The sequence below is a fragment of the Equus caballus genome, chromosome 24 (genome assembly GCF_041296265.1).
Source record: "Equus caballus isolate H_3958 breed thoroughbred chromosome 24, TB-T2T, whole genome shotgun sequence".
In the NCBI taxonomy this organism is placed as follows: Eukaryota; Metazoa; Chordata; class Mammalia; order Perissodactyla; family Equidae; genus Equus; species Equus caballus.
The window spans coordinates 16,630,779-16,654,561 of NC_091707.1; the positions used below are offsets into that span (position 1 = coordinate 16,630,779).

Genomic DNA, 23,783 nt, shown 5'->3' on the forward strand with positions numbered 1-23,783 from the left:
ACTTGATGACATTATGAGAATGGCATCATTCAAATATAAAATCAAATCATCTATGTGAATTTGAAGTAAATAAAGTCAGTGGGAAAATTTGGTCAGATTAAGATTAATCAAAATTGTTATTAAAATAAGCATGTTTCCTTAAGATTGGAAACTTTAGTATAGTTTTGTGTAGCCATACCTTAAAAATTTCTGACAGTATTTTAAAAATTTAAAAAGGTAACTGTTTACTTTGTGGTAATTTGCTGAACTGTACATTTAAGGTGGGTATGCTTTTTTCCTAAGTGTATTTTGTATGCATCAGTATAACAATTTTCAGATGTAAATGAACCAATTCTTTTTTTTTTTTTTTAAGATTTTATTTTTCCTTCTTCTCCCTAAATCCCCTGGTACATAGTTGTATATTTTAGCTGTAGGTCCTTCTAGTTGTGGCATGTGGGATGCCGCCTCAGCATGGCTTAACGAGTGGTGCCATGTCCGCATCCAGGATCCGAACCAGCGAAACCCCTGGCCACTGTGGCAGAGCGCGAGAGCTTAACCACTCACCACGGGGCCGCCCCTGAACCAATTCTTATGGGCAACCGTCAGTTACATAAAAATCTTAAAGTTTGTCGAGCAGTTTTCTTAGAGCGGGGGGCATGGACTGATCATGCCTGCGGAAGACGTTGTAGTTCCTTGGCTTTCTTGTACTTCGATGATTGCTGTTTGTTCTAGGCGTTCATAATGCTTACAACAAAAAATGAACTCAGTCTTTTAAGATTTGACTTGGGAAGATAATAAAACTTCGCTATCTGATTTTTATTTCCCCTCATTCCGAACTTCCATTCTGCTGTGCACATATTTTATCCTTATCTCTTCCCCTGGGAAGGAGATTTCTTTTTTTTTTTGTCTTCTAGACTCTTCTTTTTTAGGCCTTTTCCTGTACCCTAATAGAGAGCTAGTGCCTGCATATAATAGACAACTGTTTTGCTTTAAAAGTGTTCTTTCTTATAATCAAGTTAGAATGTAGAATTTATTCCAGGTTCAACTCTTTAACTTTTAGACCAGGAAGTGCATTTGCAGTACGAGTAAACAGAATAGCAAAGTGTTTATGAAGGCGTAAAGAGCGGGTAAGATGCAGAAGAAACAGTGTTTTTTCCCTAAAACTTTGATCTTACTTTTTAAGCAAATACTTATTTCAGAATTATGATTAGTTTACTGACGTTATTTTTGCTGGTGTTAAAAGTCTGTTCATATTATTGTAGTCTTATGGTACTTTTTTAAAATAAGTTTTTCCTAATTTCTTTTCTGGCTTACTCTTCTAGGAAATGATGACAGAGAAAGAAAGGAGCAACGTGGTTATAGCAAGGATGAAAGATCGGATTGGATCATTAGAAAAGGAACATAATGTGTTTCAGAACAAAATGCATGTCAGTTATCAAGAGACTCAACAGATGCAGATGAAGGTATCTTTTCACTCATTAAAAGCAAAGTGAAATGTTTGCATTCATTTAAGTTAGCAGGCTTTTAAGTGCCTAACATGTGCAAGGCCCTCTGCTGGGCCATGGTACAATGACTAGTTAAATTGGCTCCCTGTCCTAAAGTAAGCAACTTGTCTAGGTGGGGATGAGGTGGGGAGGCTGGAAGCTGACCAGTAAATACTCCATTACCATAGAGGTGAATGTTGGGTGCTTTGGAACCATGGAGATGGGAGGTGGAGAGGAGAAGGGTTGATAGGGAAGACTTGTTAGAAATGATAATGTGGACTGTGTTGAATCTTTTGAAACAATTAGGCTTTGTCAGGTGAATGAGAGAAGGAAGGGGCACTGAGTATGAGAGTTATTATTTGGTGTGATTCCTTAGTCCCATCTCTAGAAATGATGGTTCACTGGGTCTGTTTTGGGGCCCAGGATTGAGCTTTTTAATGAGTTCACTCATGTTTATGATCCAGGTTGTCTAGTGATAACGCTTTGTAAGAAATACAGTAAGAGTTGTGATATTTGGCAGTCAGGGCTGGAATGAAGCAAAGAGCCAGAGAAGTAAACAGAGGCCCTGTCTTAAAGGGCCTTGTGTGCCTGAAGACTGGGGAGCCAGTGAAGGAATTTGAGCAACCCAGCAGGGTGATTGTGTTAGTATTTACTCTGGCAGCCATTTGGAGAGTGGAACATAGGATAGTTGGAAGGCTTTTGCAGGAATCCAAGTCAGAGAAGGAGGGCCTGAGATCAGATAGTGACAATGAGGGGATGAGTTGAGAGATTGTCTCTTGGCAATAGAGTGGAGGAGAAAGGAAGAGAGAACTGATAATGAAGGCTAACTCCTAAGGTTTTGGCCTAAGTGACCTTCTGTCTATTGTTTTTACTTTCACCTGTCTTCTTTGAACATTTTAGAAAGTTCAGTTCTTACTGTCCGTCTTTTACACATATCATCCATTTTCATGATTCCAGCTAGGTCTGGACCAGTGATTTTGTTGTTATTTTCTTTCTTTCTTTCTTTTTTTTTGAGATAAACAGGCTATTGAAGAGCCTGGTTTGGGTCTGCTTGTCAAGAGGGCTTATAATATTCCCCCTAATTGAACTTTCTAGACCAGTGACGTTTTGAAATTATTTCTGTTGCTGGGTGATGCTTCAGTTTGGAAGCTCTTGTCATCACCTCAAATTTAACATACATCTAAAATCGAACTCTTGCTTTTGATCAGGTTGTTTTCATCTTCTAATATTTCGAGGCATTATTACCCTTACGCTTGACTCCTTTGACTTGTCTTTCTCTTGCCCAGTCTACAGTTTGTTCTGAAATCTTAAAGATACTTTAATTCTAAGTACTCTTGAGTTCAATTCTTAGACATCATCTTAGTTTGGTATTTCATAGTAGCATAATTATAGCACCTTCTTCATTTGTCTTTCATTTCCATTCTAACATGTGATTAGTACCATATTTTTGAGTGTAAAATGTTACTTTCATCACCTTGCTAGTCTGCTGAAAAATTGTAAATTATCCTTCACCACTGTCAAAGTCTCAATGTTTTCCACAGAAATGCCTCTAATAGCAAAAAAGAAATGAATGAATCTATTTTCAGGTTCTTACCCTCGAGCTTCTGTGCTTTCATTTAGTCCAATCCTCCATCTTCCCAACCCCCAGCCGTTTGAAATGTTCTTTCCCATTAATCAGGTTATTGAAGAACTGATTTTACTAGCCTCAAGAGGTCTTTTCTTCTTGATTTCCTACTTACTATTAATTTGAAAATTAGTCAAGTCCTTGTAGCAACATCTTTTATTGAGGGTGAAAGGTGTTGGAGTGATTCATCATTTTTTTTATTTGATTGTTTATAGAGACAGGATATAGATTTCACACAGTAAGTGCTCTGAAAAATAGAAACATAATACTTTAATTTCTCTTAATTGAATAGGCTTACTAAAAATTAAGATTATTTCACATACTAAAGTAAGACATAGTCCTTATAGGAATATAAGATTCAGGGTTCTTTATCTTTTGATTCTGTAATTTTGAAAGAAAAAATTAGAGGCCAGAATATTTAGCAAGTACATTTTCGTATAACGAATTTGCCATGTATTTGGTTGTGGCTCAGTTTGTAACTTAATATATATGTATTGAACATATTTTCAGTTTTTAAATTTTTGATTTCTAAAATCTTTCATTAAAAATATTGCTAACGTAAAATTGACATATTCTAGGATCAAGACACGCTTAATTCTATGTAAGTCCCTTGGTTAGGAAAGAAGTTCTAAATCATCTTTTAGTTCTAAAACATCATCTCTCTATTTCTCTTGCATTTCACATATGATGGCAGCTAGCATCTTGCATTCTTGAATGCTGTGGCAGCTTGTATTTACTTCATGTTCATCACTATCAAAATGTAATTTATCCTTTAAATTGTTTTTTTGAAAAGGATAGTAGAAACTTCATTCTATTGATGCTTTTTACATTCTTATCATAATAAAGTTTCTTTTAAAAGTTAGCTTTGGCAGTCATTGTTTTCTAAATCTTATGTGTGTGTGTAAAATAATTTTAGTTCCAGCAAGTTCGTGAGCAGATGGAGGCAGAGATAGCTCACTTGAAGCAGGAAAATGGCATACTGAGAGATGCTGTCAGCAACACGACAAATCAACTGGAAAGCAAGTATGTTTCCAAATGGTTTATTTCTAATTGAATGGCAGAGTATTTTCATTAAATGGCAGAGTATTTTCATGAATCATCAATATGGTATTTGATAGTAATTGATTAGACTTGTTTTTTAAATTTTTTAAAATGAATAATTTTCAAAAACAGTTCTCTTGCTGTGTGCAGAACTTCTTCCGCTAAACTGTATGATGAATTCTAGTGCTACCACTGGAATAGTCTGTACGTTTATGAGACTGAATTTACAAATTTTAAGCCATTTATTCCCTTTTATAGTATTATTCTGAAGAGCATCTGGCATGTTAGTTGAAAAAGTATATTCTTGAGTTCTGCCCCCTGAAGTGGGGGCTCTGAAGTGGGGCCCAGGAAGCTGCATATTAAGACACATTTCTTATGATGGTGATGTGGTTGGCTCTGGGCCGTGCTTTGAGAAACGGTGCCCCAGAGAAGACTAGTAGCATGATTACTAGAATAAATACTGACTGGTCGATTTGAATAAAATTTCAGATACCAATTTGGGAATGACAATGTTGATTCATGCCCATGAGTGTGGTCATCCATTTTTCTTGATTATTTTCAAGTGATTTTAGAATTTGTATAATTATCAGAATGATACAGAGATTATACTCAACCAAAGTTCATTATTAGTATGTAGTCTCTATAACAGCATTCCTTTTCAGTTGGCTGTAAGTGGAATTACTAACTCAGCAAAATTAATGTAAAATGTTTTGTTTATCTCTTCTTTATATGTGTTTGTGATAATGGAAGGTTCCTAACCCAGTTGCTGTTTTCAGGCAGTCTGCTGAATTAAATAAACTGCGCCAGGATTATGCCAGGTTGGTGAATGAGCTGACTGAGAAAACAGGAAAGCTACAGCAGGAGGAAGTCCAGAAAAAGAATGCTGAGCAAGCAGTTACTCAATTAAAGGTGACGTATTCCAACCTTTATCATTTCATAAATAATGTAGATATTCAATGACCTAAATAGGGATATAAGTTTGAGAAATGTAGTTTGAGGCTTAATGGGACCTGTGGCCTAAGTGCTCTGCCTGTATAGAAGTTTGCGCACTAATGAAAGAATCGAATATTGGCTTGAGTTTGAAGTTAAAGACTGTTTGAAGATATGAAAAATGAAATTAGCTGATTGGCACGTATAAACAGAATTTCAGCTTATATATGGAGATTCCGGTCTAGATGTGTAAGGCAAAAATCATGTAGTTAAAATTACCTTCAGCATCGCTTACCATCCGTGACTTGGATTTCTCAGTAAGTTCGGTAGAGCCTGTTTTTATTCCAGTATAGGAATAGATGATTTTCCTTTGCTTGAGCACGAGACCAAGGAATGGTCCAGTTGCTTTCACTTGAACCATGGTGTACACAAATCACACATTGTTTCTTTAGGCACCAAATTGGTACTGGGTACCATGAGATGCTCATACTGAGAAGAGATGCATGAGGTTGCTCAGGCTAATTGAGAGAGGATAGATTCATTTCTCTTATACTTTATAGCAGATGCACATTGGGTAGAATGTTGAGTAGAATTGTCTGTTCCTCCTTTTACTGGGGAGAGGATTTGTTGAACGTGTAGTTCAGTTGGTATAAGTTAAATGTATTAGATTCCTGCCTAGGTCATTGATAACAACCATACCTTGATTCCAGTTTCAGAACAGTAGGGTTAAAAGGGCTTTAAGAGTAATTGAATCTGGAAAATAGTATGATTTTTGTTTTCTTGAAGTTTTCATGGATCCCCATGGGAGATTGATATAATTGTCCTTTCTTTTATTTACTGTTTGTCTTGCTGGTGCGTGTATGGCTGGCATTTATAAATATAGAATTTTGTTCTTGGGGCCAGCCCAGTGGTGCAACGGTTAAGTGTGCACATTCTGCTTTGGCGGCCCGGGGTTCACAGGTTCGGACATGGCATTGCTTGGCACGCCATGCTGTGGTAGGCGTCCCACATATAAAGTGGAGGAAGATGGGCATGGATGTTAGCTCAGGGCCAGTCTTCCTCAGCGAAAAGTGGAGGATTGGCAGCAGTTAGTTCAGGGCTAATCTTCCTCCAAAAAAAAAAAGAATTTGTTCTCTATGGGTATGGATAAGTAGATAAATGACAGTGAAGATTATAGTCATAATTGAAGTGGTGTGCTGTACCTCAAAGTATGAATTTTAGGTACTTACTGAGATTTAGCAATAAAGATACCACCCTGTCTTTTGAAAACCTATCAGCTGAAGGCAGATTAATGGAAAATAGATCATAGCTAAGTGGATTAGATATATACATAGTAGTAGCTACATTGATCCACCAGCACAAATATTGAGTTTCTGAAATAATTTGGTAAATCCTGTATATTGGAGGGTAGAATGGCTGTCGCTGATAGTATCTGCGTATTCTCAGGCCGGTCGTATCTACCTGTCTTATTAAAGCATAGGAAAGTAGTTGTTGGAATAAGCTGTTTTATGACACAACAGTAAAGGTGGAGGATGCTGCTATTTTCCTTTTTTTTACTTGAAATCTTGTGTTTTTGCTGACGTATTCTTTCTCCAGGTTCAACTACAAGAAGCTGAGAGAAGATGGGAAGAAGTTCAGAGCTATATCAGGAAGAGAACAGCGGAGCATGAGGCAGCACAGCAAGGTAAGAGGAAGGAGGTATTCACGTAAACTTAGCATTTAATTCTGGGTAAGATTTCCCCCCCTCCATATGTGAAGAAAGCATAATTTGGCATTTTGGTTACAGCTCAATAAAAATAGCTTTTACACTTTCAGAGTATCTTTATTTCTTTAACCTTTTTTAGGGTTTTAAAAATAAGCTTTCTCCTAGTTTTGTCTGAAGCATTAAGTTGTGGATGAAATTATTGTCCGTGATAGGCTAATGGGAACCAGGTTATGTGTGTTTTCTTTCTGCAGTTATTCCCTTTGGTTCCTTGAGCAACTCTTCATTTTATTTTTTGTTTCTAAGGAAAGACTCCTTTCCTATATTGTGAAGAGAAAAACAGCAAGAGCATTACCGTTCCAAGTCATTTGCTTAACACTGTTACTTAGTACTAGCTTGCACTGCTTAGTGCACTGCTTAGTGTGATGAATCCATCTGGGAGATTTGTGTGTATTATTAACGTCTCCGCTACTCTTCTTTCTCCTTGGGAAGAGGCGGTGAGCGAGCAAAATGGAGTTCCCCATGCTAAGAAGGAGCATACAGTGTTGGCTCTTTAGACCTTTGGTTTCCTCTGATTTCTTTTCCCCCCTCTAGGTATTTCCCTTTGCTTCAATATCTAAATGAACCCAAGATATTTGAAGACCTTTTTCTTTATATATAAAGTTAAGGTACATTAGCTTATTTTTAAAGTTAATATTTTGTATTTCATCCACAAAGCACACATGAATTTTGCCAAAAGAATTGTCACTAAAAACTATATATAATTATCTATAAAGTGTATAACTATAAAAAGTAAAAGCTCACTCTGACCAGAACACTTTTGCTTTTAGTGTTTTCATAATATTTCTAAATGAGCGTATTTTTTATACTTAGACTGCTGTCTCCTGATGGGCCTCTTGTTACTCTCTCTCACAGGAAATGAGGGCTTAACACTGCCACACCATTCCTCCCACTGTCCCCTCCTTCTCCCGACATGGTTATGCATGCTCTTTGACTGCATCAGTGTTTGTTGTTTACATCGTCATGACGGGGTAGCTCACTGCTGAGCTAAGATAGATATTAAAACTACAATTCTTTTCTTGAAAAATCTTCTTTAATTTCCTGGATCTAATTATTGCTTTATGTTTTCAACTTGCTTAATCTTTAGTTTATTGTTTAAAATTTCACCAATGTTTAAACTCCCCTTAACCTTCTTCCTTCCCCTAGCCTCTCGACATAGTAGATGCTGGAGAGTCCGTCCAGTTTTCCGGGGATGGCCCTCTGAAGTCTGCAGTCTCCCTGCTCCAGTACTTGTTTCTTTCTAGTTTGGCTCCATAGCTGTCTTCCTGAGATTTTCTTTAGTCTCTTTACCCTGTTTTCTGAATCCTGTGTCACTGCCATCTTTCTTGCTTTCCTCCTTCATTTATAGCATATCTTTTAATAGCTTCATAAGAGTATGCTTTGAAGTACATTTGTTGAGCCTTTGTGTATCTGAAAATGTTTTTATTCTTTCTACCTTCATGCTTGATTGATAGTTTGACTAGATGTAGAGTTCTAGGTTGGAAATAATTTTTCCAACAGAATTTTGAAGGCATTAATTCAGTGTTTTAACTTTTATTGTTACTGGTAAAAAATATTATACTCTTCTGAGTTCTAATCGTGGATATTACCATTGTATGTTTAATTTTCAGGAGTTCTTTTTTGAGTTGTGTTCCATTCTGTTATTAGTGTCTTGTTACAGAAGGAACATCTTGCTTTTCTTAAAATACATGATACACATACATGCATATTTTCTCTTTTTCTCTCTATTTGCCTTTCTATGCTTGGTGATGGTGGCCTTCCCCTTTCCCTGTTTTGGACTTGTTTATGTTATGGGGCCAGGAGGCAGCTCTCACGATACCTGGTATTTCCATTTCTTGAGCCTTTCTAGGTTTCTGGAACAATTTCCCCGTGCTCGACTCTGCCAAGTTAGTGATCATCTCTCCGTTCATTTTATCTTAATTTCTCGTGATTTGGAGTTACATTTGTTTTCTGATTTTATCAAAGATGGTTTATGTTTGTTTCTCATTTTCTGTTATTTTTGGGTCATTGCTAAGAAGAGAAGCAGACAGAAAAGTTTTACTTTCTCTTACACCAGGACATTTTCAGCTTTCGGCATCTTTCTGTTTTCTAGGTAGGAGTGTACAGGGAATTTATAAGAAATTCACTAAATAACTTACTAAAAGTATCTTTGAGGAAATAAAGAATGCTTTCAAGAAATGCTACAACAGTTTTAAATATCCATGTACCATTCATGTGACACGTTTGAGTATGTACTGTGTGCCAAGTCTTGGGCACAGCTCTGGATGTAGAGCAGAGGCAATCTCTGATCTCAGAAAGCACGCTTTCTGGGAGAGGAGACAGATGAGTACAGTGTGTCTGGTGCTGTGCTAAATGTAAGCATGAGCTGCTCAGGGGGGCCACATGCAGGGCAGGAAGCAGAGGAGAGGGTCAAGGAGGGTTTTCTGGAGGAGGTAATGCCTCCACTAGAGGTGAGTAGCAGTAACTGGGCAAAGGGAGCGTTCTTGGTAAAGTGCATTGTTTTATTACAGATCTGCAGAGTAAATTTGTGGCCAAAGAAAATGAAGTACAGAGTCTGCATAGTAAGCTTACAGATACCTTGGTATCAAAACAACAGTTGGAGCAAAGACTAATGCAGTTAATGGAATCGGAGCAAAAAAGGGTGAACAAAGAAGAGGCCCTGCAAATGCAAGTTCAGGTATCTAATTTTCCTTCTTTTTAAAAAATCAAGACGGGCAGTGGTTGGATGTGTCTGTAGAAGAGGAAGCATAGACCACCTTATCCTAGTTCTGGCTTGGTGATGAATGATGATCTTAATCTTCCAGCAGTACCACAGTATGGTGTGTTTGGATATGTGTTGGAAGGTGTCCTCACCCACAGTCTCGTGCTTTCTGTATTAGGTTAGGAACAGCACAGCGTGGTTCATAATTCTGTCTTATGAATTAACTCTTGGAATACAATGCCTAATCACTGTTGGTTAAAAGTATGCCTTTTGGAATCTAAGAATGCCTTTTTAAAAATAAGCAGATGTACTTGTAACTCATTTTGATCAAATACATTGCTATATTTGTTAATAGTACACTTTCCGCCCCCCCCTTCTTTTTGGTTGCTGTTTATCAAAGGATATTTTGGAGCAGAACGAAGCTTTAAAAGCTCAAATTCAACAATTCCATTCACAGATAGCAGCCCAGGTAATGGTGCTTTCTTATTGCTTATCATTACTAATAGCTTCCTAGCCATGTGAAAAATCATCTGAGTGCCTGTTGAGTGCCAAGCACTGGGTTAGTAGTTGGGAGACTAGTCAGTGAATCAGTAGTGATGATCTTGAGCACAAAGCACTCTGAAAATTATGCGCAGTGCTGTGGGAGAACACTTAAGAAAGAAATCCAAATACAACTAATAGGGAGGTGAGTTAGAGAGTTTTTACCATAGGAGGAAGAAATAGCTGCCATCCTGTCACAAAGCAAGAGGAATTGGCCAAGTGGTGTCAAGAATAGTGGTTTATGTATTAAAGGTGTTCACTAAATATTGACCAGCAATAAGGGGAACTTTTATATACCCTCTGGTGATAGCAGTATGTTAACCATAGCTCTCAGATTATATATGCAGAAGGACCATTTTAAAATTTATACTTCCATCTAGTGAATGACGAAAACTTCAAAGTTTTGCATGTGGTGTTGTTAAGACCTGCTATTAAGATAGATAGATAGCCTTTAGAATATGAATAATGTAACATTAAGAAAAAAGAGAAGAAACTTCCAACTTATTTCCATAATATGCGTACCGTGAATTTCAATTCTTCAACTTTAAAATTCTAAAAATTGCTTGTAGAAAAAGTATCAGCCTGGAAGTCACTTTTCTGTGTAAAAAGTAGTTTTAACATGAAAAACTTATTCTCAAGGTTCAGGCAAGTTCAAACTCCCCAAACTTTGAGATTGCAAACATTTTTTTTCAAAATTGCTTTCTTTGTAGAACTATAGTCTAAAAGTAATTGGGAAAGAATGATTTAATGTAGGAAAGGGTGTTTGTGTGTGTGTATGTATGTGTATATGTAAACTATCAACTCAAATTGGATTGAGGTCTTAAGTTATTAGCTGAGAAGTAGCTCTAGGAAATTTAGCAGGAATTAAGTACTTAAAGAATGCTGTAAGTACCTTTTAAAAAGGAGCTGTTACCAAACAACTGAATTATCTTCATCATGAGCTGTACCCTTCCATTATTGGAAGTTGTTATTGAGGAAAGGAAGCACTGGGATGACAATCGCCTTTGTGGCCGTTATTCCTGTGTATTTGCTTGTCAGCTATATGGTTTCCAGGCCTCTTGCCTTGTTTTATTTGAAATGTCTTGTGATATGTAATTCCCTAATGTTGGCTGTTGGTGATCAAATTTGCTTTCAGAATAATAGCTACCATTTATTGAACACGCATCATGAGCCAGATATACTGCCTTAACAACTTTATATACATTAATTTCCTTTAATTTTTAAAGCTCTGTTGTGATGATTATTGTACAACTTTTAAACTTTCTCTTAAATGCTTTTATGTTGACACTGTTTTTCTTTCTTAGACCTCTGCTTCAGTTCTAGCAGAAGAATTACATAAAGTGTAAGCCTGCCTTTCTACACTTCTCTTATAATTGCTTAGTCACCACTAACCTGAGACCTATTAGATTGAATACTTATGATTAACTTTATATTCTAACTTATTCAGAGAATACTCTTAACTAGATTTGGAGCAACTTTGGCTCTTTATTTCCCCCCTCAGGGAGTTGAGTTCCTAAACATTACACATTCTGTGCTTTTATGTCTTCATCATAAAAAGAGGGAAACTTTTTTTCATTTGGACTTCAGCAGTTATGTGGAAGAGGCCATTGTGATTTGAGATTACTGGAAGGAAGTTAGTTTTTGTGTCTAATAAGTAGTTGTGGCTACTCTGTATGTAGCTATATCGTGGTATGCCCAAAACAAAGTTCTGTTTTTTTTGTGTCCTGTATAATTTGCATAGACATGGATCACTTGTTCAGAAGACCTGGAATCTGATTTAGATATTGCCAGGCTTGTCAACTTAAACAAATTACTTAACATATTTGACTTCAAGTTTTAAAATAGGCTTATATATTTTAAGGAGTTGTAGTAATGCATATGACAGTTGTAGCTAAACTGAAGGGGGTTATAGAAATGGAAGGTACAGTTATGTGAGAAATTACTTATGTAAAAATGATCATATTCAAGGCTTTTAATCCTTTGATTTGTGACTTGACTTCCAAGTGTTTATTGAATGTACAAATGTATTTTTTGTTAAAGGATTGCAGAAAAGGATAAGCAGATAAAACAGACTGAAGATTCTTTAGCAAATGAACATGATCATTTAACAAGTAAAGAGGAGGAACTTAAGGTACAGTAATTTTTATAAACAGCTGCAGTATTTTACAGGCATCAAATTACCTTGACCTTGTAGTCAGCGTGAGTGTCTCTGAAGAATGGACAGCGCTCTAGAGTTCATTTGAAAAGTGTCTGTCTCTTTTCTAAACTACAAAATCCTCTTAGCCCTCTAAGATGAGAAGTTTAAAATACTTTTCTCACGTGAGGTAGTTCACGATAATTTGGGAAATATGCTCAATAACAGGAATTGATGGTTTCTCATCCTGATTTAAGAAATTATAATTTGAGATGTTCACTTTGAGACCTTTTCAAGACAGAAGAGTTGCTTTACAAACTTCAAAGTCAACTATATTAGATATTTCTAACACTGTTTTTCCTTCTTGTTCTAGGATATGCAGAATATGAATTTCTTATTAAAAGCTGAAGTGCAGAAATTACAGGCCTTGGCAAATGAACAGGTAGATCTTTATTTACTTTATTTATCAGGTGGATCTGGGCATTTACCTCAGAATTTCAGTTTGTCTGCACTTATTTTCATTGGCATTGCAAGCCCTAATTTTCCTCATGTAGACAGTAAATATAATGGTTACTTGTGCGTGGCTGAATGGTGTGTTGCTGAAGGCCTCTTCTGTTTGATCACAACTCTTACAACCCACCTAGATATTACTCTTTTCATGTGGAAATCAATGTTTGATCCACTGAATTGATCACTTTTGAGATATCAGAGAAATCAGTTTAAACACTCTTAATGTACTGATTTGTTTTAGCTTTCTGCCATTTAACCAATAAAGATCTTTTATTAGGATAAAAGTTGATCAGTGATCTGTATAAAATATTGGACAGCGACAAGTATTACAGAAATGTATGATATTGCTTTAACTTTGTTCACTTCGTATATATGAAAATGTAACTTTTTAATATGTAAAAATAAGTGAAAGAGTAGTTTTGAGTGCTTCCTGAGAAATGATGAAATTCTCATCTCATTCCAATCACAGGCTGCTACTGCACATGAACTGGAGAAGATGCAGAAAAGGTGATTAAAGTATTGCTGTACTCTGAGCCGTTCATACACTTATGTTCAAGTATAATCGCAGAAAATATTGCTGCTTAAAACTGAGAGTTGTGAGGCTGGCCCGGTGGCCAAGTGGTTAACTTCCCGCGCTCTGCTTTGGCAGCCCAGGGTTTCGCTGGTTCGGATCCTGGGCGCAGACATGGCATCACTCGTCAGGCCATGCTGAGGCGACGTCCCACATGCCACAACTAGAAGGACCCACAACTAAAATATACAACTACGCACTGCGGGGCTTTGGAGAGAAAAAGGAAAAAAAAGATTGGCAACAGTTGTTAGCTCAGGTGCCAATCTAAAAAAAAAAACAGCTGATGGTTGTGCACATAATTAGTGTAAACTTTCTGAATATATGAAGTATTTTAATTGTTTTTTTCTTCATAGTGTTCATATTAAGGAAGATAAAATAAGATTGCTTGAAGAGCAGCTGCAATGTGAAATTTCAAACAAAATGGAAGAATTTAAGGTGTGTGATTAAGTTTGTCAACTCAGCTGTCTGAACAGCCTTGTGTAGTTTTTAGTTGAAGTGAATCTAGAAATACTACTTTTTTATGCAATCACTCTGAAATAGCGTTTTTATAGTTTATTTGAGGGCTTATACAAACAATGAATTTTATCATAGACTTTTTACCTAGATTATCTTAACATATCTGTTCTTTTAGTAGACTTTTGAAATTTGCTTTGCCCCAACCTTGTCTCTACAGTTTTCAGTTGGTACTTTGAGATGGTTTTCTCTGCCCCATTGTTAATGCAGTGCTAGTTTCTGGTCATAGCCAACCAGCTTGAGTATTGTAAAGCATTCTGATGGCCACTGTGCACCTCTGTGTGCAGTAAGATTTGCATTTGTTTTTCTTTTTTGCTTTTATTTAGTAGGAAGCCTGTAAGTACTCACTTAGGAAAGCAGGATTTCCCAGAATCCGTTGGCACAAACTGCTCAACTCTTTGAAATACACCTGAAGCAGTTCTAAACACAGTGTTAACACTGTTTTGGGATAAACCCCATGACTGAATTAGGGGGCTGAGTAGAAACTGGTTTTAAGATCATTGTACACATACTTTATACTACTACTGTATTCCTCTACTCCGGAAATCTGTTCATTGAAACTGTGAAAAATGGAGCCACGTGAGATTTGTCTTCTTATGTCAATATATAATCCAGCTGTCACTTTATGAGTACTTAAAGCAATGATATGGGTTTGCTTTTTTCAAAAACCATTCAAATGATTGCTTGTTGCCTTTTCTTAATAAAACAGTAAATTGAGATTCTTTCTTCCAGATTCTAAATGACCAAAACAAAGCATTACAATTAGAAGTTCAGAAGCTGCAGACTCTTGTTTCTGAACAGGTAAGGCTTTCTATGAATTACAAGGTAGAAATATCCAATATATAACAAGATCTGGTTCTTCTTAGATAGTAATGAACTCATTTTGAGAAGTTTTGCTTAAGTGTAGATATGTCTTTTAATTGCCTTTCTATTCCTCTTGTGCTTATCAAGTATCTAAATTAAGGAAAACAGAATTTTTCTTCCCTGAGAGGAATCTAATGTTAACTTGTTTATTAAGTACGTTCCAAAAAAAAGTGTAATAGGATATATAAAAAGATTTAGGTCTTTTTGATATATTTGGCCCTCAGGATAAAATTTGTTAGACTTTTGGAGCCTGACTTTTTTTCTGTAGGCAGCGTGGTTTCTTAAAAAGAATATGGGTTTGAAACCTACTGCCAGCACTTAAAAGCAGAGTGATGTTGATCACATTACTTACCCTTTCTGAGATCTCTCATTCCAAGCTTTCACACTGAGATTTTATTTACATCATCAGTTTGTCAGGCTTACATGGGGAAGTTTATGTATAATGCTTAGCCTTGTGCTTTGCATATAGCATCTTAAACCTTAATTCTTTTCCCTTAGAATTTGTACTTTTTCCATTTCATCTCCACCCGCTGCTGCCATCAGTCTTTTTTCTATATTTATAGCAAGCCGTCAAAACTATAGCAGCCTGAATAAGCATGGCTCCATAGATGAGAGCCCCAGGTGATGTCCATTCCATGGCTAATCCTAAGAGTTGCTTTCATACTCCTCTCCTGCACAACTCTTCAAATTCCAGTTTTTAAAAATATTCTAGAACTCTTGATATTAGATGACATATTAGAAGCTTTGCATGTTTCTCTAAAACTTAAATTTTTGGAATGTAGTTTTTATTAGAAGCTGAAATGTAAGTTACTGCAAATGATACCACTTCCTTTAGCAGATGCATGCTTTCTTTTTTATTTTAAAATTAACATTTATGCAGGTACTGAATTGGTGTAAGTAGATGTGCCAAATACCTTGGAAGTATTTTGTTAACATATGTTCACTTGTTGAGAAATAATCCACTTACGATATTAAGTGCTTTGCGTAATCTTTATTACTTTTTTTGGTGAGGAAGATTGGTCCTGAGCTAATGTCTATTGCCAGTCTTCCTCTTTTTGCTTGAGGAAGATTGTCCTTGAGCTAATATCTGTGCTAGTCTTCCTCCAGTGTTTGTATGTAGGATGCTGCCACAGCATGGCTTGATGAATAGTGTGTAGGTCTGTGCCTGGGACCCAAACCCACAAACCCTGGGCTGCTGAAGTTGAGCGTACAAACTTCACCACCACGCTGCTGGGCTGGCCCCTCTTTATTACTTTTTATATGCCTTACCCTAGCTAACTAAAGGTAATAGAGGAGAAAATGCTGAACAGGTGATATTTAGTACAGAGATGTGACTTTATGCCACTGTAATCCTAAAATGGTTATTTAAGTCTTGTTCTTAAATCTCATTCTTATTTCTCTTTGTTGTGGTATAGCTTATAAGAGATATGACAGTTTATCAATTGTAAGATTTTTTTTCTCCCCCTCAATTTATCATCTCTAAAGTCTGGATGTATCTTAGAGTCTCTGGTTACAGTTTAGTTGGCAGCATTTTTAATTTTTAATGTTACATAAAATACCAATTGTGAGATGCAACATTGATGACTTGAATTAGATAAAATATGATCAATGTTTTTTGGTTGTATTAATTCTTACCCAGAAAAGCAGAATGTAGTTTTTGTGAGTTGGTTATCAGAGATTCTGGAATACCTATTTCAATATATAAAGTTCTAAACTTTCTAAAATTAACTTCATGGGAGGTAAAACAAATGACCAGAAACTGTTCTAGAATTCCAGTATTAAAGGTGCTGGTAACTCTTACCTAGGTTTAAACAGAAAACCTGAGTCTTTAAAAATCTTGTAACTTTTGTTCTGTACTAAAAATGGTATTCTCCATCATTACACAAAAGTAAAATCACTAACCTTAAATTTTTATTTTCCTTAAAGATAACATGATGCCCTAAGAATTGCCGTTCTAATATCTCATATAAAATTCCCTATCATTGGCATGGGAGATCATACTAAAAAAAATCCTGTAATTCTTGCCTTTTGAGTCAGCCTTCTAACTACTATAAGGTTTCTGTGTACTTTTAGGTATTCTGTTAAGATAATTTTTAGCATGAGATGGGTTTTTCTTATGAAGACTAGTTTAATGAAGAACTGTCCACAGAACAAAATTTCATAGCCAGATTTTTTTGATTTATTTAAAAGAATTATTTGATAAGAGGAGAAATTCATTTGGTGCTAATTTAAGATTTGCTCTTTGGTAATTCTTAGAATTTTTCTTGTTGTTCTAAAAGCTCTTTTTTTTTCTGGTAGTAGAAAACATGACTGTGATGTTATGTTTTTTTTTTTTTTTAAAGATTTTATTTTTTTCCTTTTTCTCCCCAAAGCCCCCAGTACATAGTTGTGTGTTCTTTGTTGTGGGTCCCTCTAGTTGTGGCATGTGGGACGCTGCCCCAGTGTGGTTCGATGAGCAGTGCCATGTCCGCGCCCAGGATTCGAACCAACGAAACACGGGGCCGCCTGCTGCGGAGCGCACGAACTTAACCACTCGGCCACGGGGCCAGCCCCTGTGATGTTATGTTTTTGATTGTAGTTGTGACTTACCTTTCTCATCTTGACAGACCAAAGAACCATCTCCTTTGCTTTTTCTCTGGTCATTTTTATTGCTAGTGAAAGAAGACATAAAGATTAGTATAATTTTAACTTCTTTCATTTCCACCTTTTTTTAACCTCTTCCTACCCAGCAGTCAGAATTCCAAATGACAGTTGAGAGAGAAACAGTTTAGTTATGTAAAAAAAATTCAGTCCTTTTGCCCCATGGATTTTTATCCTGGAGGAAAAGATTGAGCTTATTGAAGCAGAAACCAGTAATGGTGCCAAGCTGTTGTTTCTTCAGGTGTAGAAAGCAGAAAGGCAACAGATACCAGGTAAGGATAACCTTTTTATAAATTAAAGGAGGGCAGCCTCCATTTGGAGATAGGCCTGGGGATAGATGATGTAAATAAGTCAGATACTAAGATCTCATTTATTCAGAATAAAATAAAATTTCCTTGGGGGAAGAGTTCTGAGATATCTTGTTTGTTTGAACTTCTTGACTTTTTTAGCAAAGGAGCAGCATGACTTCTTATTCTAATAGATTTTTAAAATTCAATGATCAAGATTATTAAGTAAAAACTATAGGAGTAGGAAGTTTTTTCTATTTGCCCTGTTGCCTGGTTGCATTTTATTGCAGAAGCATTCATTATTGTATAATATGTGGTTTTGAAAATCATCTAGGGAGAAAAAAATTGGATTGGATTAGACCAATAATATATAAAGTAAAAATGTTGGATAGATACTAAGCTGGGTCAGTTTTGTGCAATTTCATATTTGATGAGCAGTTGACCAAGAGTATTTGTAAACTGTGACCTTGTTAAAGGAAACTGAGTTCATTAAATATTTACTAATTGAGTATATGCTAGATACTGTGCTACATGCTGAGGCTACAGAGATGAAAAAGACTTGGTTCCTGCCCTCAAGAATATGGCTCAGTGTGGAGAGGGATGCATAACAGAGCAGGGTGATGAATAAAATTCTTGAACTGCGTGTACAGGTTTAGAGGAAGAGATAATGAATTCTATCAGGAGAGCGAAGGTCAAGAGGTGCCGCAGAAAGAGGGGTTCAGCTAAACCTGATTTTGAAACATGGCCGTAAATTTGCCAAACAGCTAAGGGGCAATCCAGGTTGAGGGGATACAGTGCTGAAAGTCATGGCAGGGGCCGGCCCTATGGCCAAGTGGTTGAGTTCGTGGGCTCTGCTTTGGCGGCCTGGGGTTTTGCCGGTTCGCATCCTGAGCGTGGACCAGGCCATGCTGAGGCAGCATCCCACATAGCAGAGCCAGAAGGACCTGCAGCTAGAATATACAACTAAGAACTCGGGGGCTTTGGCGAGAAGAAGAAGAAAAATCAAGATTGGCCTCAGATGTTAGCTCAGGTGCCAATCTTTAAAAAAAAAAAGTCATGGCAATGTGTGGCAAAATTGGCATATTTGGAGCATTTTGATATATTGCAGAAGTGCAAATTATGACGCATAAGGAGTAGGGAAAGATTTACCAGAGCCTAATCGTGAAGGACTTTCTATGCTGTATTAAGGACCATGAACTTGATCTAGCATGTGGGTAATCCACTCAGGGTATTGTAAGAATGAATAAGCATTTTGTCTAGAATTTTAGATCACTCTGGTGTCCAATGAGGTGTCTGAACTTATGTTGGGGGGTGTATGTAGGTCTAAAGATAGAATACAACTAAATGATTAAAATGCAGCTAACTTGGACTTAATAGTGTAGTCTTTTTTTATTGAGATACAGTTGACATATAACATGTTAGTTTCAGATGTACAGCATAATGATTTGACATTTGTATATATTGTGAAATGAACACCACAATAAGTCCATCACCATACATAGTTATAAATTTTGTATTAAGTTTTTGTGTGAGATGGCATTCAGCAAAAATAGAGATGGACAAAAACCATCTTGATGAAAGCTTTATAAATTATTGCGTGATTTATTTTTCACAGTTTATAAACCTGATTTAGTATACTTTTGACAGCTCTTATCTGCTTTCTGATGGTAGGAAAATTTTTTCCCATTGGAAAGGTTTTCCTCTACCCCTCACAAAATAATTCTTACGGCCTAGAGGCGCAGGGAGAATAATTAGGATATTGTGGTATTTGAGATGAGTAGAGTTGAGGACCTAACTTAAGGCATTGAAGAAAAGGGGATTAACTTTAGAAATATGTAAGAAGTGGAATTTTAGGACTTGGATTTGGAAATGGAAAAATTAATAGTATTTGTGAAAAATAGTTGTGGTAAAATTGGAAACAACTGAGAAACCAGGAAAATTAGGAAAGAGCAGGTAGAGTATAAGACGGTTGGAAGAGAATGTTCAAAGGAAAAAAACCCCACACCCGTTTTATCAGGCTGCTTAGCTGCCTGAAGGCCTGGGAATGCTGAGGAGGAGGCCCCACTTTTGAATGCAATAAATAATGACATTGGGGTCTTTTGTGTATACGGAGGGGTGTTGGAGGGAGCGATCAAAGGCAGGGCTCAGCTTACATGTGATGTTTTAATGTTTTGCAAGGGGAATGTGTTCATGTGTTGCAATTTACAGTCAGTGTTAAAGCATTCCATATATTTTGATCTGGGTGGTGGTTTCATAATATATACATGTTAAGAATCCGTTGATTTGTACACAAGATTTGTGAACTTGCCTATATAAATGTTATACCTTAGTTTTAAAAGTGAAAAAAAAAAAGAATTTATAAAAAGAAAGAACAAAGCCTTTTTCCTGGCCTGTGAGGCCTCAGAGCCTTGGATTTTTTATATTTGAAGAATTGAATTAATGTAAAGGAAGTAAGGCAGATTCTTCTTTTATCCTTAAAATTGTGTTTTATGGTAATTAAAAAATTATTCATAAGGTTCTAATTCATTTTGCCAGCCCATTTTATACTTCATCTTTTTCTGTGTCTTTTGTGTAGCTGCTTCTTTTCTATCTTATGTTTTATGAATTAAGTAATTCTGTAATTATTAGCAGTCTTCAAACATGGATCATCTTCCTAAATTTCAGATCTAATTAGAGCTAAACAATTTTTAGAATTCTATTTCTAAACTAGTTTTACCTCACGCACACTTGGTAAAATTAAACTTTATTTTTTGGTGATTTTTATTTTAGCCTAATAAAGATGTTGTGGAACAAATGGAAAAATGGTAAGAGTTTAAAATTTTCTTTTTATATTTTAGTGACTCATTTCTACCAAATCTGAGATAACAGAGTTATTAACTACGTTAATCTAGATTCTTAAAATTCTCTTTGTACTTCATGATGGAAGAGAAGTGTTGTGCTATTGATTGATTTGATTTGGGGTTACAGTAGGTTTGTGGGTGTTGTGTGGCAGTGATTTATTTGTTTAGGCTAGCATGTAAGCATGAATTAGTTGAGCACATTTTACTTATTAGTAAAAAGGAAGTACCCCTTAGACCATGATCAGAGATCCTCAGAAACCTTTCTAGGATGAAAAGTTTATAAGGAACAATGGACACAGGAGTTGGTCCATGTAAAATATTTAGGAATGATATCATTTACCTTGAAAACTACTTCATACGTATGTTTTACGTTTACAATTTCAGCATTCAGGAAAAAGATGAGAAGTTGAAGACTGTGGAAGAATTACTTGAAACTGGACTCATTCAGGTGGCCACCAAGGAGGAGGAACTGAATGTAAAGCATTTTGTAAATTTATTTTCCTTGTGATTATTCAGTGAACAAGAAGGGATTTCACTGTAGTTTGTGTAATTTTCCCCATAGCTTTTAGACTTAATATTAGTTACCTACATTTTTTAAATTTATATAACGTTTTTCATTATATTTAAGATTAGAAATACAAAAATGCATAGTTGATTGTAGCATTCACTGCCTTAATATAGTAGATTCTCTTGTTATGGTTTGTATTGTCTGCTTCCTCACCTCCACCCATGCCCAAACGATGACTAGCAGACATGGAATCGTATTGGAAGCCAGGGAAAGGGGAGACTGCACTTCTCTCTTAGGGTTATCCTTAGCCTTAACCGGCTCGATTAGGAGAGGGTTGCTGGAAGAAATAAGCTAGAAGCTGTATATGAGCTTAGGGAGAGAAGTGGTGTACTATGTGGTTTTGATGTTGTGGAAACATACGTAGAGATACTTGTGGGAATAATTGAATTAAAAATCCGTTTGGCTAGCTCTAGAAGTTAGAAAATTGTGGACATGTGGAACAAGTGAGATTTCTGGATATTCCAGAGAGGAAAGGAAGCAGCTAAAGAAAAATGAGAAGCTAGTATATTTTGAAGCTAGTTATTTTTTCAGAATATGAAAGTATGTTGTGCTTATGTGTCTTTGAAAAAGGCAATAAGAACAGAAAATTCATCTCTGACGAAAGAAGTTCAAGAATTAAAGGCTAAGCAGAATGATCAGGTAATGTATTTAGTAGATCTTGCAACTCTTCTAAATGATGGACAAACCTGTTACATTCAAACATAGCAAGTCTGTTGTTTGTCTCTCTCTCCCTTCTCCAACGTGGAATTTGTCAATTATGGTTTTAATCTGTGAATTATTAGTGACTTGATTATCAGTAACGGAGGCTGCAATTTACTGGATGCTGGCTGTATGCCAGGCACTGGGTAGAGTACTCTAGATAGGATGTCGTTGCTTAACTACAGCGATAACAGGTTTAAGTGAAAATATAAAGTAAGACTGAAAAGTAAAAGGCTACCTGAAATTAGGCAATTTCCTAGTTGTATTTTCTCTTTATCTGGTTAGACTTATTAATTCAGTAATTTTAACACTTATCTGTTTTTTTTGGTTTTGGCCTACATTTATCGTAAGTAGCTTTAAAGCTGCTTGTTTTCAAAGAGCTTTTTATTTTCATAATTATGGCATTAAAAAAATCTAGGAAGAATTAATTCCTGCGTTTGCTTTTTCCATTTGGATTTTGGTGTAGTGGAAAATTTAAGGATAGCATACGTTTCTATTTCTGACCCATTTATATTTTCAGCCCATTGCTAAGTGGGATACCTTTCTATTTCTAGGTTTCTTTTGCATCTCTAGTTGAAGAACTTAAGAAAGTGTAAGTGATGACATTATTAAACTAGTCTTTCTCTCTTGGTCCATTTTCTTAGTGCTCATGAATCTTGTTTTATTGTGCAATCGAGATAGCTGATGTATCTTAGTTTAACCTTCACTCTAGAATTTTTCATTGATGGAATAAGGAAACTTAGCTGTGCTTTCCCAGTGCAATGTGATTGTTAAAAAATCTATTTTTCTAATTGATTCCATTTATTTTTCTTAACTTACGGCATCAAATAGTTAATTTTCCGCTTCTGCATAGGAACTGTTGAAGAACAGGTCATGTTGGCTAGAGAGAGCAGTTCCTTGCCTGCATCCTCTTCTCGAGGTGTCTCACAGTTTAATGCCATAGTCGTGTGTAAGTTCTGCCAGAGCCCTCAGAGCCCTAGAAGCCAGTGTTGTTGAGAGGAGTTCGATTCCCCCCAGTGTTCTTCAGGGTTACTCATCTTAGATTCCCTGTGCACTAACTAGCTGCTTCTCGTGTGCATGGGCTTCAGCCATCTGCTAGTTACTGATTGATTCTCATTTAGGAAGAGCTTTAAGTATTTTTTTCCCCATTGTGTCTGCAAGATAATGTTGCTGTTTTACTAAAATGAGAAGAGTTGATTTGGTGAGCCTATTCATAGATCAGTGCTTTATACCTTAGTTGGTGGATCTTGATGATTTCTATTCAAGTTTAATACTGTATTTCTTTGTCTAAGGATCCATGAAAAAGATGGAAAGATCAAGTCTGTGGAAGAGCTTCTGGAAGCTGAACTTCTCAAAGTTGCTAATAAGGAGAAAACTATTCAGGTATTGGGAGAGAGAAAACTGTGTTTTGTTTTTTTGTTTACCGACTTTAGTGAATATCATTTAATTTTGTGTGTTTGTCTGTACATTGCATTTTATGTCAATTTCTGTGTTTCCATTGTCCAATCTTGTCTGTTTTGTCATTGTCAAGGATTTGAAACAGGAAATAGAGGCTCTAAAAGAAGAAATAGGAAATATCCAGCTTGAAAAGGCTCAACAGGTAAAAATCCCAGAGCCATAGCATGACAGATTTGTTAGTGTATGTATGTGTATTTATGAGCTGTTTGGGTTTTTTTCTTGTTACTCAGAAAAAAACTTTTAAATAGTGTTCTGTAAGTATATTGGGTTATGTGCTTTTTATTTTTTTGCCTGATTTGAGAAAGTGTTCTTGATATTTTGATCAATATATCTTTTAACTGTTAAAAATTCTTTTCTAGAAAGTGTATTAATGTTTTATTTTAGTTTGCTGACTTAAAACACAAAACACTTTGGTAGATCTTTTTTTAACCTTTTCTATTCTTTTTTTAACACTGCATGGATCAGAATGTTTTGTTATAGAATATGTATTGCTGAGCCTTTGCCTGTGGAACAAAGTACAAATTTCATTGGGGGATTTCTGAGGTAGATGTGGTTACTGGAAATAGATGGGTTTTGGGGAATTTAATCTGACAAGGCTTCATTGAAAAAATGGTGAGATTGTGTGGAGGAGATGACTC

At 36.1% G+C, this 23,783-nt stretch overlaps 1 protein-coding gene across 23 annotated transcripts in view; it reads left to right on the forward strand.

The window, feature by feature from the left end:
- KTN1 (kinectin 1) overlaps positions 1 to 23,783 on the forward strand; it is a 101,423-nt gene that overhangs the window by 46,015 nt on the left and 31,625 nt on the right. For 14 of the 23 annotated variants that reach the window (XM_023627778.2, XM_070249438.1, XM_023627782.2 and 11 more), the window contains 18 exons: positions 1,302 to 1,442; positions 4,004 to 4,110; positions 4,905 to 5,037; positions 6,655 to 6,742; positions 9,331 to 9,497; positions 9,922 to 9,990; positions 11,366 to 11,403; positions 12,102 to 12,192; positions 12,569 to 12,637; positions 13,175 to 13,212; positions 13,630 to 13,711; positions 14,522 to 14,590; positions 20,350 to 20,384; positions 20,805 to 20,895; positions 21,559 to 21,627; positions 22,242 to 22,279; positions 22,980 to 23,070; positions 23,219 to 23,287. In XM_023627778.2, the coding sequence (XP_023483546.1) occupies positions 1,302 to 1,442; positions 4,004 to 4,110; positions 4,905 to 5,037; positions 6,655 to 6,742; positions 9,331 to 9,497; positions 9,922 to 9,990; positions 11,366 to 11,403; positions 12,102 to 12,192; positions 12,569 to 12,637; positions 13,175 to 13,212; positions 13,630 to 13,711; positions 14,522 to 14,590; positions 20,350 to 20,384; positions 20,805 to 20,895; positions 21,559 to 21,627; positions 22,242 to 22,279; positions 22,980 to 23,070; positions 23,219 to 23,287 (1,485 nt within the window). The remainder of the gene's footprint in view (positions 1 to 1,301; positions 1,443 to 4,003; positions 4,111 to 4,904; positions 5,038 to 6,654; positions 6,743 to 9,330; positions 9,498 to 9,921; positions 9,991 to 11,365; positions 11,404 to 12,101; positions 12,193 to 12,568; positions 12,638 to 13,174; positions 13,213 to 13,629; positions 13,712 to 14,521; positions 14,591 to 20,349; positions 20,385 to 20,804; positions 20,896 to 21,558; positions 21,628 to 22,241; positions 22,280 to 22,979; positions 23,071 to 23,218; positions 23,288 to 23,783) is intronic. The other 9 variants (XM_023627780.2, XM_070249443.1, XM_070249445.1 and 6 more) reach the window with 1 other exon arrangement.